Genomic DNA, 14,742 nt, shown 5'->3' with positions numbered 1-14,742 from the left:
GTGCATTAGAGAATCTAGTCCCCCATGCTGCAGTTATCATAAATTTAGTGACACCTTTGCTGCCAAATGCTTGCTTTGTGCCTCAAATAGGAAAGAGCTGGATGGCTATGGATCCTTTGGAAACCCTTGGATGTCAACGGGATTTTTTCCAACAAATTGACACTCAGAGACAGCACATGGCACAACACAGACCTATTCCAAGAGACGCTAACAAGTGTGTGTGTGTATGTATACTCTAACTCATTTCCCTCTGGGAAGCGTACTGGAAAAGACAAGTCAACTGCAGGAGGCTGACAATGCAGCTTATGGCACTCAGCTAGTTAATAGCTAGATGCTTGTATTTAGCGCCACTATCCCCTCCCAAGTATTCTCTGCTTTGCACTCACTCCTGCTGCTGCCATAAAGAGACTGCAGCTGCGTGACTCTCCGCAGCATGCTGCTGAACTCTTCCTTCTATAGCAATAAATTATATAACACTCTGGATTTTAATCTCTTTCTGCAATTTTAGACCTCTTAGCGCGAGCTCCTTAGCCATTGCCTAGTGAGGTTTCACATGTAGTGATGTTTTTAACACTCTGCAAAAAGAGAACATGGCTGAGGCACAGGCAATGGCTGACAGCGTCCCCCAAAGGCTGTAAAGCATCTCTTATTTAGCCCTCTGCTGGTAAACTGCAGCTTTCTTCTTTCTGTTCTGTCTCTCTCTCTCTCTCTTTTTTATTTTTATTTTTATTTTTTAAAATCTGTGTACTCCTGGCTCCTAACCCACCTCTGCTGTCCCAGATCTTCAGGCAGTTGCCAACTGCTGCTATCCTTAGGCATTCCAGATTAGCTGAGCCCCACCTTGCTAGATGTTGTCTGTGAACTGTGATAAATGAAGCTGGCACTCCACAGAACAGTGCAAATTAAATAATCAGACTAGCAGATGAATTCAACAACCTGACTTTCGCACCAACTGGAAAGGGCAGCAACTAAGGTGAGAGCAGGTACATCTCCCTCCAAAATGAGCTCCCTGAACCACATTGATTGTTTGCTTTTTTTTTGCACAGAGAGGGTTTGTTTTTACTGGCCAAGAGGAAGAATGTTTTACTCGCCTCCAGCGCTTAACCTTGCTGTAAGTCCGCTAAGTAACAAAAAGCATCTGTACGTCAAGAACTACACAGGCCTGGTGTGCAGTTGCCAAAAGCTGTACCCATTTCACTGCCACTCAGCCTGTTCAGGTGATGTTAACTCTTCGAAGCACAGCGACTTTCCCAACTCAGAATTCTCCACAGAAAAGGCTTTCCTACCAAGGAAAATTAGGACCGATGACAGGTGTAGCATCCCAGTACCCCCAGGTCCTGTTCCCAGAAGGCATCCTTCATCTGAACAGCTCTTCAGCATACACCGATTCTGAGCAGGTGCACACACCACTAGAGAGTTGAAAACATTTAAGATCATGTCCCATGTCATCCAACCTGGATAAGGAAGCATGAGATTGAATTCATGGCTCTGCCAGTTTTGCTGGTGAAGCAGTCAAACAAATGCCTTCCCCATGCTTTACTTCCCCATTGTAAACAAATACACTAGACTCTGTGCGCAGTGCCATGGGGTCTTCTCACAAAGAGGGACTCAGAAGCTAGATATTAGTACTATGAGTGCACATAATTTACCAGTGCACACGCAGCCTAGTGCTCTCCTGAATTAATGCTCCAGACCAATCATCTTGCTAGCGCCTTTCATTTGCAAGGATTCATTTCATGTAAGATATTTCGTTCGGCACAAAAATAAAATTGTTTTCATAAAGCTTGTAAAAAGTTTGATACAAGCAGTCATTCCTGGAAGAGCAAGAGCACTTCAGAAGAGACTAAATACCACTTTTCCAGCCCCATCCCACCGCCATCACAGCTGTTCAGCCAGCCATCACTTTTGGTATAGCATATAAATGCTGAAGTCTCAGCTGTGACTTCACATGAACATCTACTCCCCTGTCATCATGGCATGCAGCTTCTGTCATTAAAGAAAGAATCACACTCCAGGCTACAGCTGTCCAGTAGTTTCCAAAAAAATAAATCTTTCACAATTATTTTATTTTACCAGAGATTTACCAAAAAAGAAAAAAAATCGCAAAATTTCCTCACCCATTTTCAACCTCTTTGGCAAAATAGTTTTTAAAAAGCATGAAACGAAAGCCAGTATCTCAGCTCCCTGTTTGTGCTCAAGCGATGTTGGTGATGTGTTAAGAGCTAGGAATGTGCTGTGGAAACAATTCTAAATTTAAATAGTTGAGTTTGGGTAAGTCTGGAGACTGTCTAGAAATTTCTCAAGAGTAAGTTGGTTTCTCGTATCTATTTGTTCCTAGCTTTCACTGATCCCTTGACAGCAATATTTTTTCATATTTCCGCTTCTACTGCTTTTAAGTAAACAGTCCGAAAGCAACAATGCAGATAAACCCCAAAAAGTTAATCTTAATTTTCAAAACATCACAGAAATTTTCACTTGGCTTTTGGCTGAGAATGGGCAAAAGCAAAGGGGAAAAGACCTTTCCTATACTATGCAGGTATTCCCAGTGTTTTATACGATCCAGAAGTCAAGAAGAGATACAAGCGTGCTCCTTCAGATTTCTCTGTGGAAGCTCTCCTGTGAAACTGACCTACGTTAGATGCTGCATTCCAGGGTAGGGCTGGAGATTCCTGCTTAAGGAAATCTCTCTTTATCCTTTAATGCAAATGCAAACATAACACTTCCTCTCCCACAGCTGATTTCCACTGAGGTTCATAGGAACCTCACAGGTCCATATTGTGCTCGCCAACATAGATCTAATTAAGATGTAGTTTATGACAATATCTAGTTTACACCGTCTAAACACTTTCCTGGAAGTATTTGCAACAGGATACTCTTGATGCTGTCCTAAACTAAGCAGGTGTTCATCACCACTGAGTAGACTGGGGGCCTGTTAAGGTCTCCCTTAAGTGTTTTCAGCTTAGAATTTAAAATTCATATACATTTTTCAATAGAGGACAGCCACAGATTCAAATCAGGCATTTTTATATTTCTAAAACTTGGATATTAGGAATGTAGACGCATGAGACTGCAGAAGAACGGTTGTTATTAATCAGAGCAGTAGCTACAATGGCAAATATGGCAATGAGAGAAAAAACGGGACTGGAAAAAATGGTTTAAACCGTGTAGCACCAGTACTCAAACAAGTTGCAGGATACTTTGTGGAAGGGAGTGCTCTTTAATGCGCTCAGGAAAGTCCCTAAAGATGTAAGTATGTAGGATGAGGGAAGAAGGTCAGACCACGGATCCATCCAACGCCCTGTCCAGCCTCTTACAGTACCAAAACCAGTTGCCTGGGGAAGACCTTAGAAGCTCGAAAAATTTACATGCTACTTCTCTCCAGTACTCTCCAAGGCTCCAGTAATTTGCAGCTTAGAAGTTATTTATATCTAATGAGGGTATTTCTCTTCCATGAACTGGCATAGGTTCTCCTCAAGCCCAGGGGCACGCTGATCATCCACCACATCTTGTGGTGATGTGCTTTACAACTTAGCAGCTCCTTTTGGGAAGAGCTACCTCTTTCAGTTTGTTTTGTTCACCGCTGCTACCTTCCTTAGATATCCACTAATTCTTGTGCTGAAACTATTAGCAGTCTCTTGCGATCTTCTCTCTCTGTAATACCAATGACCTTCTAGGCGTCTGGACACTCCTCTCCTGAAATTTTTTTTTCCATCAATAGAGTCCTAGCTTGCTTAGTTTTCCATATCTTGTTGCCCTTCTTTCTGCCAGCTTCAGATCTGAAAACAACAATTTAAATAGACCTGATCATGCATAACTTTAATGATAAAAAAATTACTTCCTAAATGAATGCATAGGAAACTAGTTTATTAACTGATTAATGATTAAATGAACTCGCCATTTTTTTCACGTGATCCTCCGCACCAGCAATTCTAACTTTCATGAATAATATTCTCTAGAAAGATTCACAAAAACCACTGGAGAAGCATGACAATAAAATGATCTCAGGCACAAGATCCACGAGTCATAGGTTGTAATTTTGCAGAATAAAAGAAAATAGGTGAATGGGGACAAAAACAAATATTCACTCTTCTGTTAATAGGTGAACAGAAAATTACAGATACCATGTGATGCTCATTGCAATTTCTGAGTAAGCATGCCCAGAAATGCAGTACGTCAGAGTATAGAGAGCAGGGAGAAAATTTTAGCTTTGCCTATGTTACCAATGATAGCAGTACTGAAACTATATTGATAATATCTTTTTAAAAGATAATCCGTATTACTATTCTCAAAGAGCTGTTGCAAAATTGGTGCACTTTTATATGTGCATACATACACACTTATCTATCTTTTAATAGCCTTCTGGGAGAACTCCAAACCACTTCCTAGCGTTAATGTAACTAGTGTGAGACTAACCTCCATTGCAGAACAAAGATCGTTCATGTTGCATTAACTCCCATACTTACTTCTGGTTCCTTGTTAAAGGTAATACTCTCCAAATACTCTCCAAAACGCAGTTCCCTGTTCCATGGTGCTGGCCCATATTATCTGGATGCGCAATTCTGCATTTACCTATTTTAACGCCTGCTGTATTTAAGTTGACTGCATTTAGCAAGCAGTCTTGCTTGCTGTATATGACTTCTTTCTGTCGTCGTTGTTTACAGTTCCACCACTCTTTATTTTATCTGCGTACTTTATCATCTTTGACTTTGCATTCATGACAAAGCATGAATAAAGATATTGAACACTGCCAAGCCTTGCAAAACTGGTTCCTGTGAGCGCTCCGCTGCCTTTGCTCCTGAGGAACAAGGCTAGGTTCAGCAATCTTCCTCACTAACAACAACTTTTTGAGATCTGCCAGTCAGCCGGTCCTTAATCCATCTAAGGTATACCCCCCTGATAGTGGAGAGGTGCTATTTTTAAACCAGAATGTTCTGCAATACCGAGTCAAGCACCTGATGACTTTTAAGTAAGGTTGAGCTTAACAAATAAACTTGTAATCTCATAGAAAAATAAGAACATTCTTGTTTGACAAGAGTTATCTTCCACATGGCTACTTGAATGTCAATAATTATTTTTCTCTAATACTTTAATGCACTAAAGGATCTCAGAGTTGGACATAGGTGAATGCTAACTAACATTATTACTGTTTTTAATTGCTAAGAACACAATACATTTTAGTAGCTTCCCACTTGCATTTGTAGGCTAGCATGTCCTTAGCTTGAACATCTTATCCTGTTCCTGTTCTAATTATTGCCCTACTGGATGTTTTCTTCCAAGTAAAGTGTGCCACTGATTGCCTTTAATTCACTTGATATATATATGACACATATTACTGTATCATATATAGATTTGTACCTCAGACACATTGATCCAGTGTCCCCACTTCCCAGATTTATAGCTGCTTAGGTTACAAAAAAAATTTGGATTTCATAAATGCTCGTCTATATTTATCTGATGGTGATATCTACTGTCAAAGAGAATGGAGCCATTTAATAAGTTGCAGAGCCATGCAGTTTATTTATCCAAAATGTGATGAATTGCTCCGCTCACCTGTTCTCTGGCCACTAAACTTGCTCCCTCTGGGACTATTAGCATTCCAAACTTCTGAGCAATTTAGAGCAAGCATATTTTTAAAGCCGCAAAAATGTTTCCTTTTTTTACCCACAATTTTACCCATTGCCCCACTTCAAGAAAGGGACGGATACACACTCTGAAGTCTGCTGTCGTAACAGCTTTAGAAGAGAAGGCTGCTACCAGCTAAAGCCCACCATTGCTTCTTCTTGTTTTAACCTCCTACTGGCCTCTTGCAAAGCATCTCCACCTCGCATTCATGGGTGCACCAATCCGCTCCACCCACAGCAGAAGACCAGACTGGTGCTGTGGTTATTTAAGGTAAGGCTCAAACACAGGTCTTAGGAACGGTGCCGGATGACAGAAGGGTTTATCAGTATCTGTTTGTGGCACGCAATGTACTCGGGTTGGGAGATCCAATGAGACCTCTATTAAAAGCTCCCCAGACCAGCCATTCCAGGCCTCCATACGAGCTTCCCATGCTACAGACTTTATCTTTTTCCTCCTAAACAGAGAACTGAGTTCCATTTTGCTAGTAGTTTCCTCAACATCTCCCTCCTTTTCAAAACAGACTGCTGTAGCATCCTGAGTCTTGCTACAGTGGATTTTAGAAACTTCTGAAACAGAAAGATCTAAAAATCACAGCTTAACCACTTATCATGGTATTATAAACTTATATATTTGAAGCCTACATTTTATCAGAATTATACATTCTATTTTTAACGGCTCATTTGGCTGTGTCTTATCCTGGTAAAATGATAGCATCCAAGTGCTCTACAGCCTTTCAGGCATCTCTAACAGCTCTCTAAGTCAAGGGCAAAGTTTGTTATTCACAGATAGAAGATGAATGCACAGAGAGGCTAAGTACTTGCTACTGGCAAAGCAAGTCACTAACTCACGTTCACGATGTTTTAGATTAATGTCCTAACAGTTAGACCCCTTTTAAACTCTTCCCATGACACTTCCCTCTGTGCCAGACAGGCGTACATTTAAAATTGCAATTAGCCAGAGTAAGAAAGTACATAATTGAACAATCAGGTGTCAGTCTTCTGGAACAAATATTCACATTTCCATGTTTGGACTTTGTTTTCCTTAAACAGTCTAAGGCACACACAAAATTTACTCTGCTTCTCTTCCTGACAAACTCATTTGGCATGGTAATTACGAAAGCAAGCATAAATGTACAACCAACGGTATGTAGAAATGTAGAGGTGTCAATGACCATGGACAGGACTTTTTTTTCCACATACTTAGCAGTCAACCAGCTTGAACCTAGAGTGCTGTAGTAAGCGTCTGCTTCTCTAACTAAGATACCACAACTTGGTTACAGTTTTTTTCCACTGATTTTCTAGAGAGAACACGAAGCTGAACTGAAATGTCACCTTTCTGTTTGCCTAAGAAACTGTGCAACTTTTGAGGACTGACCTTATTTTAACTAACCAGGGAAGAGGAGAAACATCATCTAACTCATGTCATGTGATTCATCCTGGTGGAGCAAAGCCGACATCAGAAGTACACTTTTCTACATCTAATTAACCGTTGCTGCACTCCAAATGAAAGAAGTTACCTCAGAAACTTGTATGGACAACTTGTTGTTCTGCAGAACGTATAAGCAAATAAATCAGTTTGTGGACCCAGATTCAATCTTAAAACAAGGCTATTTCTGGCACTGAAGTGAAATCCTTTGAAATCAAATTCATTGTGTGTATGACTATACTATATTTTATTTATAGTCAGCCTAGCAGGCGTCACAGAAGTAGAACCCGGAAAGGAATATATATGGAAGGTCCAGGTTCCTCAAAGCAGCATAAGCTTAGTGTAAAAAGCTACATATAGCAGACAGTATTTTTTTTTATCCATTATGGCATTACTGGTGTGAAACGCAAAGCAGTGAGAAACAGCAAATCTGAGTTACTTTGGTACACAATTGAAACACATCATGTGGAGTGGAAATGGATGCCGCTTTGTATTCTGTTAGTTATATAGCAGACAAAGGAAGAGGAAGTAATATAAACCATATAAACTAGTTTTTTTAATTTGAAGACAAAATTTTTTCAGACTCTCATATAACTGCAATACATTTAGCACTTCTGCAGTATAATTCTTTCATATTTGTTGACACAGAACTCCCAAATTAGAGCTAGTTGTGAGAATCAGCTCTAAAGGCACGTTACCAGTGTTTTAATTCTGGGAATTACTAATGCCTATGTGGTAGAAAACTTTGAAACAGCTTTAAAAAAAAAGCAGCTATTTTCCACTGTTTGCAAATCAGACAGTTATAATATTTTCCTCCCATAACCAATGATATCATTTGATCTTATACAGGAAATATTTTAGGGAGAAAAAATATTTAGTTTACATCTGGTTATTTTAAATCTCCACGGACCTATTAGCAGAATAACAGACTTAAGAAAAACAGCAGCAGCCATTCCTCTAACTACAAAGGAAATCTATAATCTATATCAGCTATAGTAAAACGTAACATCTGTTGATGCTTGACGAAACTGGGGAAGAGAATCTTAAAACCGTAGCATGTTCTGTCATTTTCTGTCTTTTCACTTCAGATCTGAGCTGTACAGTCATCGGCACGTACCGTACCATCTGACTCCGACACAGCTGCATTAACATATCAACCATGGAAAAGAAAAAGAGCTGGATGTCACTTGGAACAAGGGCAGGCTATGTGGGGTTAGCAGATGAACAGTGGTCACAGAAACACAGGGCTTTTGACGTGATATGTTTGCCTTACTAGATGAGCTGGCAATTTCTACATGCCATGATGATTATGGTTTTTAAAGGCTGAGGCCCAATCCTCACTAGATATCATTGCCCATACTCCACTGAAGTTGAACCTACAGCTCACTCCAAATTACATTTTAGCACTACATATGAAAATAATAGTTTTAGCTAAAATGGGGCAAAATTCTGCCTAAACTTTACCCCTTGGCAGGATGCAATTCAGCAGAGGATTTGTCTCAGAGCATGTGCTCAGCTGCGGAGCTCAGGTGACAGCTTAATACTAGTAGATCAACTAATCAGACAGTTTCGATAAAGCACTGCTTTTATATGATTGTGTTAAAAAGTAATAACATCGGAATTATTTTCTGCAGTAAATCCACCCTGCAGAAGAGCCTTTTGGTTTAACTTCTTAATCAGCTTAGCTAAAACTCCTACAGTGTGAAAATATCTTTTTTACCTTTTCGGTATGGGAGTACTGATTTTCTCCTGCAATCTCCCTTCCTCCTCACTTATTTCTCTTTTTCTTCTCTATCATCAATCTTCTAAGCACACCACTGTGCATTCACATTTTTTTTTCTGCACGTGTCAGCTCAATGCACTCCATCAGAACTCTCATTCTCAGCCAAATCCTACAAAACAGACTTTAACCAGTCATTTCCCAAAAGGAAAACTCCATGCAGAACTTCTCAAAAGCCATGCTTTCTAAATGGTTTCCAGCCACTGTGCTGGAATCTCCCCTTGCTTCAGTAACTCACAGCTCCCCCAGCTACAGACAAAAGAGCAAGTAAAATGAAACTGACTTACTGCTATGGCTTGGAGCCTTTCCTTGTGCAATTCTGCTTCCGCCATCCTGGAGAAAAGGACACAGGAGGAGAGAGAAGGAGACAGGGGGAAAAAAAAAGGAAAAAAACAGAGCACACACTGCAGTCACCAAGGGCAACTCAGTTACACCACAGAGTAATTGCAGAGAAAGCCGAGCTCCTGTGTAGTAGTCAGCCACTTTTAGAGGCACTGCAGACTGGCTCACGGTAGGATCATTTTAGTCACTGGACCAGTGCCTGCCTTGCTGCCTGTCTCCCAGCTGTATTGCTAACTGCATTTCATTGCTGCTTCTGTGTGCTGTTGCTGTCACACAAGCCATGTATGCGCTCTCCAAGCAGCTGAGTACAGGGATAGCTTGCATGGCTATAATTTTTTGCATTGACGTCTCAGCTCGTTTGCTCCTCCTGTGGAGCGCTGGGTCACGACAGGAGCTCAACATCAGTAGCATGCATAGTAATCAAAACCTGCATGAATGCAGCAGAGGCAGCAGACAGCCGTCCCACAGTGTGCCCTTAAATGAGCTGTGCGGTGAGGAGGGAAGGGTGGTGGCACAGCAGGAAGCAGGAGCCATGGAAGAGTTAGCTCTGGCCACCCCAAGTTTAAACTGGCTTGGCCAAAGGAAAGAACGTGGTGGGCAGGAGAAGGGAGGGTGTGAACTGTGGAGAAACAACACACAGAGCAAAAGCACAGCAGTTTGTGAATGTGGTTGTAAGAAGGCATGCTTTAAAAGGCTGCTACAGAGGTGGGTTTTTAAGAGCACGTGTGAAAGGGAAGGTAAAAGGTGTACATACACTTCTGACGTGGCTTACGCATTAAAACACCTGAGCAACAACATCAAATACTCAGAAGTGACAAAGCAATGTGTTAGAACAAGTGTGAATGAAGACCTTGGATGTCTTACAGGCGAGGAATGAAGCAGGTGGGGAATAGAAGGGAAGCCTGAATTATTATTATTAAGGCACCCATTATTCCAAGTATGGCTCTGGTCTTGCATGCTTCACTGGCAACCTCTTCACATATCTTTTTGCATGATCTTCTGCCTATTTTGTTTTCTAATAAGCACCAAGCAAGCTGTCCTCCTTCCCACCACCCATTCTACTGTGTGCCTCTACAGTGGTGTGCACACAGGCGACCAGACTGGCCAGGAAACTTTGTGCCATGATAGCTACCACGTAGCTGGAGGGCTGACAGCAGCATCCTGCTGCTGTCCCTCTGTGAGGAGCAGAAGTGTATTTTTCAGGCTATAATTTTGGTTTTATAACCACATGCTGACAACAGAGGAATGAGGAAATTCCATCGTTTCGGAGGAGAGTGCTCTGGAGGTCACCCTTCTGCCCAGCTGTCTCCTATGTGCCTGCCTTTGTTTGTGCCATCTAGCCTGACATTTTACCTCTCTGCTTGCACACCTTTCTCCCCCTCCAGACATGCTCCACTTCCATCCTGTTTCCAGCTCAAGTATATGTCAATTGTTGCAGACTCCTTTTAAAGGCAGTGGCAAGTTCCACACTGCTACCCCAAAATGTTCTACTTGCTCAAGTATTTCCACCTCCTGGTCCCATTTCCCTTATGGGTGCCAGCCTCCTTGTGTCATGACAGCATATAGAGTGACTATATGTCACTTCTTGCTCTGCTCTGCTTCCTGTAGGAAAGAGATCTTTTATCGGACAAAACTCTCAGAACATTTTATAATTCAGTAGTCTCTGTGGTCAAAAGGCACAGCTTTACCGCAGTATCCCAAGTGAAGCAGTGTCTATAAGTGGAGATCAGGAGTGGGCCCACAGCCAGGGGAAATGCAATGATTCCCTCTTAAACTGGGATAATCTTTCAACCTTCCAGCTTTGTTTAAATAATTTGTTGGATGACATCTGTCTTGTAGTTTATTCATTCACTTTCAGCCTCCTCTTTTTATTTTTTGTTTTCAGTGACCACATAAGGGTCTACACATTGTTGCTTATACTACTACAGCTGGTTTTAAAATATCCTGTCATACAGCATCCAGACATCTATACTCCTACATACGCAGAGAGAACATACATCAGCAACTCCTACAAACACTTGCAAGTTATGCAGTTAAATCCATTCTCATGTTTTGCTCGTAAGCCTTGCCCTGGAGAGGAATTCTGCTATAAGCTTCATCCAGCAAAGTCAGGGGTATGCCATTAGTGTTACCTATAGCTGGGGTGGGACAGTGAACTTGTTCACCCCATGACCTTCAGTTACACTTAGGTTTCGTCAAAGCCAAATACAAAATGCCCTGTGCTGGACTGTCCGCTTTACCTTCCAGATGGCGCTCCTGCAGCAAGGCACTTAAATGTATGTTTAAGTGCATTAAGCTACTAGTATTTACAGGTATGTGTGGCCCTCACGCCTCATATCAAACCTTGCAAAAGGCCGATGAAGTATACAGCAACTTCAGCTTTGCTAAACACTGTATTCACACCATGCTTATCGTCTCTTCCGTTTAACTGAAATGCTTGCTGCAGGAGACAGGGAGGGAAGATGAACCCTAGGGAGTGCTGGAGCTTCCCTGGCCCTAGAGAAACTCTCCATGGGACTGCACACCCGCTCCCACAGCAGGCACCTCTGGGCACCGGCACAACCGGCACCAGGTGTGAGCCTGCTGCAACCTGTGGGAGCGGACTGGGGCGAGAGACGTGACCCAGCAGGCTTTCCTGGGGCTCTTGCCATGTAAGGGGGATCCCGGACATTAGTTAAGCTTGCCAAGCAGAGTTTATTTAATGAAACAGAAAGACCAAACTGTTTTGAATGTTCAAGATTAGTACTGATATGGAGGGAGAGGTGTGGAAGTAAAAAGGATTTATTAGAATAGTTGTGCAGCAGTACGGTCACGATAAAGAGCTAATCAAAATTGCGCTTAGTGATCTTGGATGTGAGAATCGAAAACAGAAGCTTTTCACCTTCCACTTCCTTAGCAGAGCAGGGGCTCTGAACTGGTGGGAGACTAACTCTAATAACAGGTGGGCGACGTAAGCACAGTGTCGAACTTGGATTCGTCTCTGCTGTAGCAGCCCATACTGCCTGTCCTTTATAAACTGCACCGGAATGATAGAGGATGCACTAACAGTGCGGCAGTTTCTTGTCGGTGACTTTTGCAATACAGAGGAAAGGTTGAAAATAATGTAACAATAATAACCGTTAGTTTTCGTGCAACATTTTTCTTTTGTATTCCTTAGAGCATGTTATGCAGAGAAGTGTGAATCCTTCAGTCCATCTCATGGAGCACGCCACGGTGAAAGGACGTCTATGAAGTGATTCAATAGATCATAACAGAGTCTGTAAGGGATGCCCCCAATGGACTTTTGGTTAAGGAAGATTGATTTAAATAAAACAAAACAAAATAACTCCTCAATCCTTTTTTCTTCTTTAATACTGTTTTTCTCATACTGATAAAGACTTTTGTTTCCAGAACGGTTTTTTGGTATCTATAGGGAACTTTAATTAAAAAATTAAGAAGTTGTGCTAAGTCTCACATTTTTCTTTCTTTTCAGGGGAGGAGGGCAGGGAGATATTTCCAGATTTTGAAGACGCTAAGAAAACCAGAGAGGATGAGTGGTGCAGGGAGAAGCAAGTACATGCTAGAAAAGTAGGCAAGCAAGAAGAAGGAAGAATTTTAATGTACTTCATTCAGTAGCTAAAAAGAAAAAATAAATGATAAATACCCCTATCATTTTTCTAATGTCAATAAAAAAAGCTATTGTTTTCACTACAATATTTAAAAGAGCAAAAACTGCTACAGATTAATAATGTGGAAATTGCATCCCATTTCCATGGAAAACAGATTTTTATTTTCGTTTCTTTAGAGAATAGTATAGGAAACAATCTGTAGTCCCTCCTCAATGTTGGAGAAATCCTGAAAAGCACCCTGAGCTATGTACACCTTCAACTTTTAATGAGACAGATCAGTTAAAATGTGGAAATCAGGTCGCTGTCCTTTCCATGGAGATGGGCTAGATTAGGAAAGGTTCTACTTTAAATAACCTATATTGCTTTTCAACAAGCCAAGGTCAGGCCCATCGTTGCATCGTATATGACTAGAATGCTTCTGCATGACGCCGGGTATATCCTCAGGGTAAAATCTTTGGCTTTTAGTGGTCAGTAGGTCTGCACAAGTCTATGAAACCAGACTTTGGCCTGAAGACTGCTTAAAGAAGGCACATGCACACACATGAAGGTCAAGGCTAACGCCTCAGCCATTGCAAATGTATCGACATATTTTTGTGGTGACAACTTAGCGGTTGGATTCTGGCAGTGGTTTTCAAGAGAACAGAGCAAGGAGGGAAAACAGGCTTCACATTTGTGTTTCAGATTGTTTAAAAGGAGATACTTCTGGCTCTTACAATTACCACATGCCAGCATGTTGCATTGTGCTACACTAATACTGTTCTGGCATCTTCACTATTGTCAAGAATTCCTCCCTAGAGCATATTTGAACCATATTATTTTCATCTAAGTTAAAATTCTGAGGTTTGATTAATCTGTTATTTATCTTCCTTACCAGACTCTGGACTCAGTTGCTATGTTAAAACAGACTAGGAATGAAAAATTCATCTAAACCTTTAGATTCCTGAGCCCATCATCCACACTCACTTCTTGGACTTACTCAAACAAGGCCTCTCTCACAGCACAGCCTTCAAAATTCTTGGCAGTGGCATCATCCAGCATTTCCAGAAGCGGCCACTCCATCTGCAGTTTTGATATGGGCTCTCAGCCTCTTCAAAAAACCACCTCATATTGTCATTCTTTCTCCCTTTTCGGGCTACTTACTAAGACGAAAAAAGACGCTGCAACACCAGGTGTCCTTATTTAGGCATCTTGAAGCATGGCAAAATTCACAGCCATGAAGGGACCCCCGTGCCAACGCACACAGAAGGAAGGAGGCACCTGGAGACAACAGTCACACACCTGCTGTGCAAGGAGATGATGAAGAAAGCCAGAAGAAAATAATTAGAAGGAAGGAGCTGGTTAAACCCGGTCCCTCTTGAGGACTGCAAGCCTGGACCCAGTATCAAGCTACCTTAATGAGCTACTGCATGTTAGCTGAGCCCTCACCCTGGGCAGTTGCTTGCATTTGCCTGGGCACGTGAACCTAATAAGCTGCCACAGCACTAAGTGGCTTGTGTGTGCAAGCCCTAGCACTCCCCATCCTGGGAGAGAGGCATCTGTCTCTGCTGAGGCTTTGCATTTAGGAAAGCCCTCAGGGGAGGAGCTGTGGGAGAAGTGACTGGTCGCTCAGGTAAGTGCCCTCACCCTGCTTCTTCTAGGTGATGGACACTAGCACCAAGACTTCTTCCTTATCCTCCTCCTGCCCTTTGCTTGGGGTCACATGGACTCAAACCCAAAGCAGTATGTACTTATGAAAAAAACAGCCCAAAAGACAGGGTAACCAAAGGCTAGGAAGTCTCCCCTCCATCTCCCTCAGCACTTCACAGTGGAAAAATGCAGGCAGAGGGACAACAGGTGACATGCTTGAAGTTGAACAGGAGGGCAGTGGCAGAGCTAAAACCTGTATCTTTAGTTCTCTGTCCTGTAAGTTTACAAGATCATCCTTTCTTAATTAAAAAACAAAAATTATATCAGACTTTGGTCAAC

The 14,742-nt window shown here is 41.9% G+C and overlaps 1 protein-coding gene across 4 annotated transcripts in view; it reads right to left on the bottom strand.

The window, feature by feature from the left end:
* PALM2AKAP2 (PALM2 and AKAP2 fusion) overlaps positions 1-9,733 on the bottom strand; it is a 275,215-nt gene extending 265,482 nt beyond the window's left edge. For 3 of the 4 annotated variants that reach the window (XM_068927117.1, XM_068927118.1, XM_068927119.1), the window contains exon 1: positions 9,115-9,512. In XM_068927117.1, the coding sequence (XP_068783218.1) occupies positions 9,115-9,159 (45 nt within the window). In that variant the 5' untranslated portion in view covers positions 9,160-9,512. Of the gene's footprint in view, positions 1-9,114 lie in introns of all 4 variants that reach the window. The other variant, XM_068927120.1, reaches the window with a different exon arrangement.
* Positions 9,734-14,742: the final 5,009 nt, after the last annotated feature.

Source organism: Struthio camelus, chromosome Z, assembly GCF_040807025.1.
Source record: "Struthio camelus isolate bStrCam1 chromosome Z, bStrCam1.hap1, whole genome shotgun sequence".
Taxonomy (NCBI): domain Eukaryota; kingdom Metazoa; phylum Chordata; class Aves; order Struthioniformes; family Struthionidae; genus Struthio; species Struthio camelus.
This window is presented reverse-complemented; position numbering and strand designations above follow the sequence as displayed.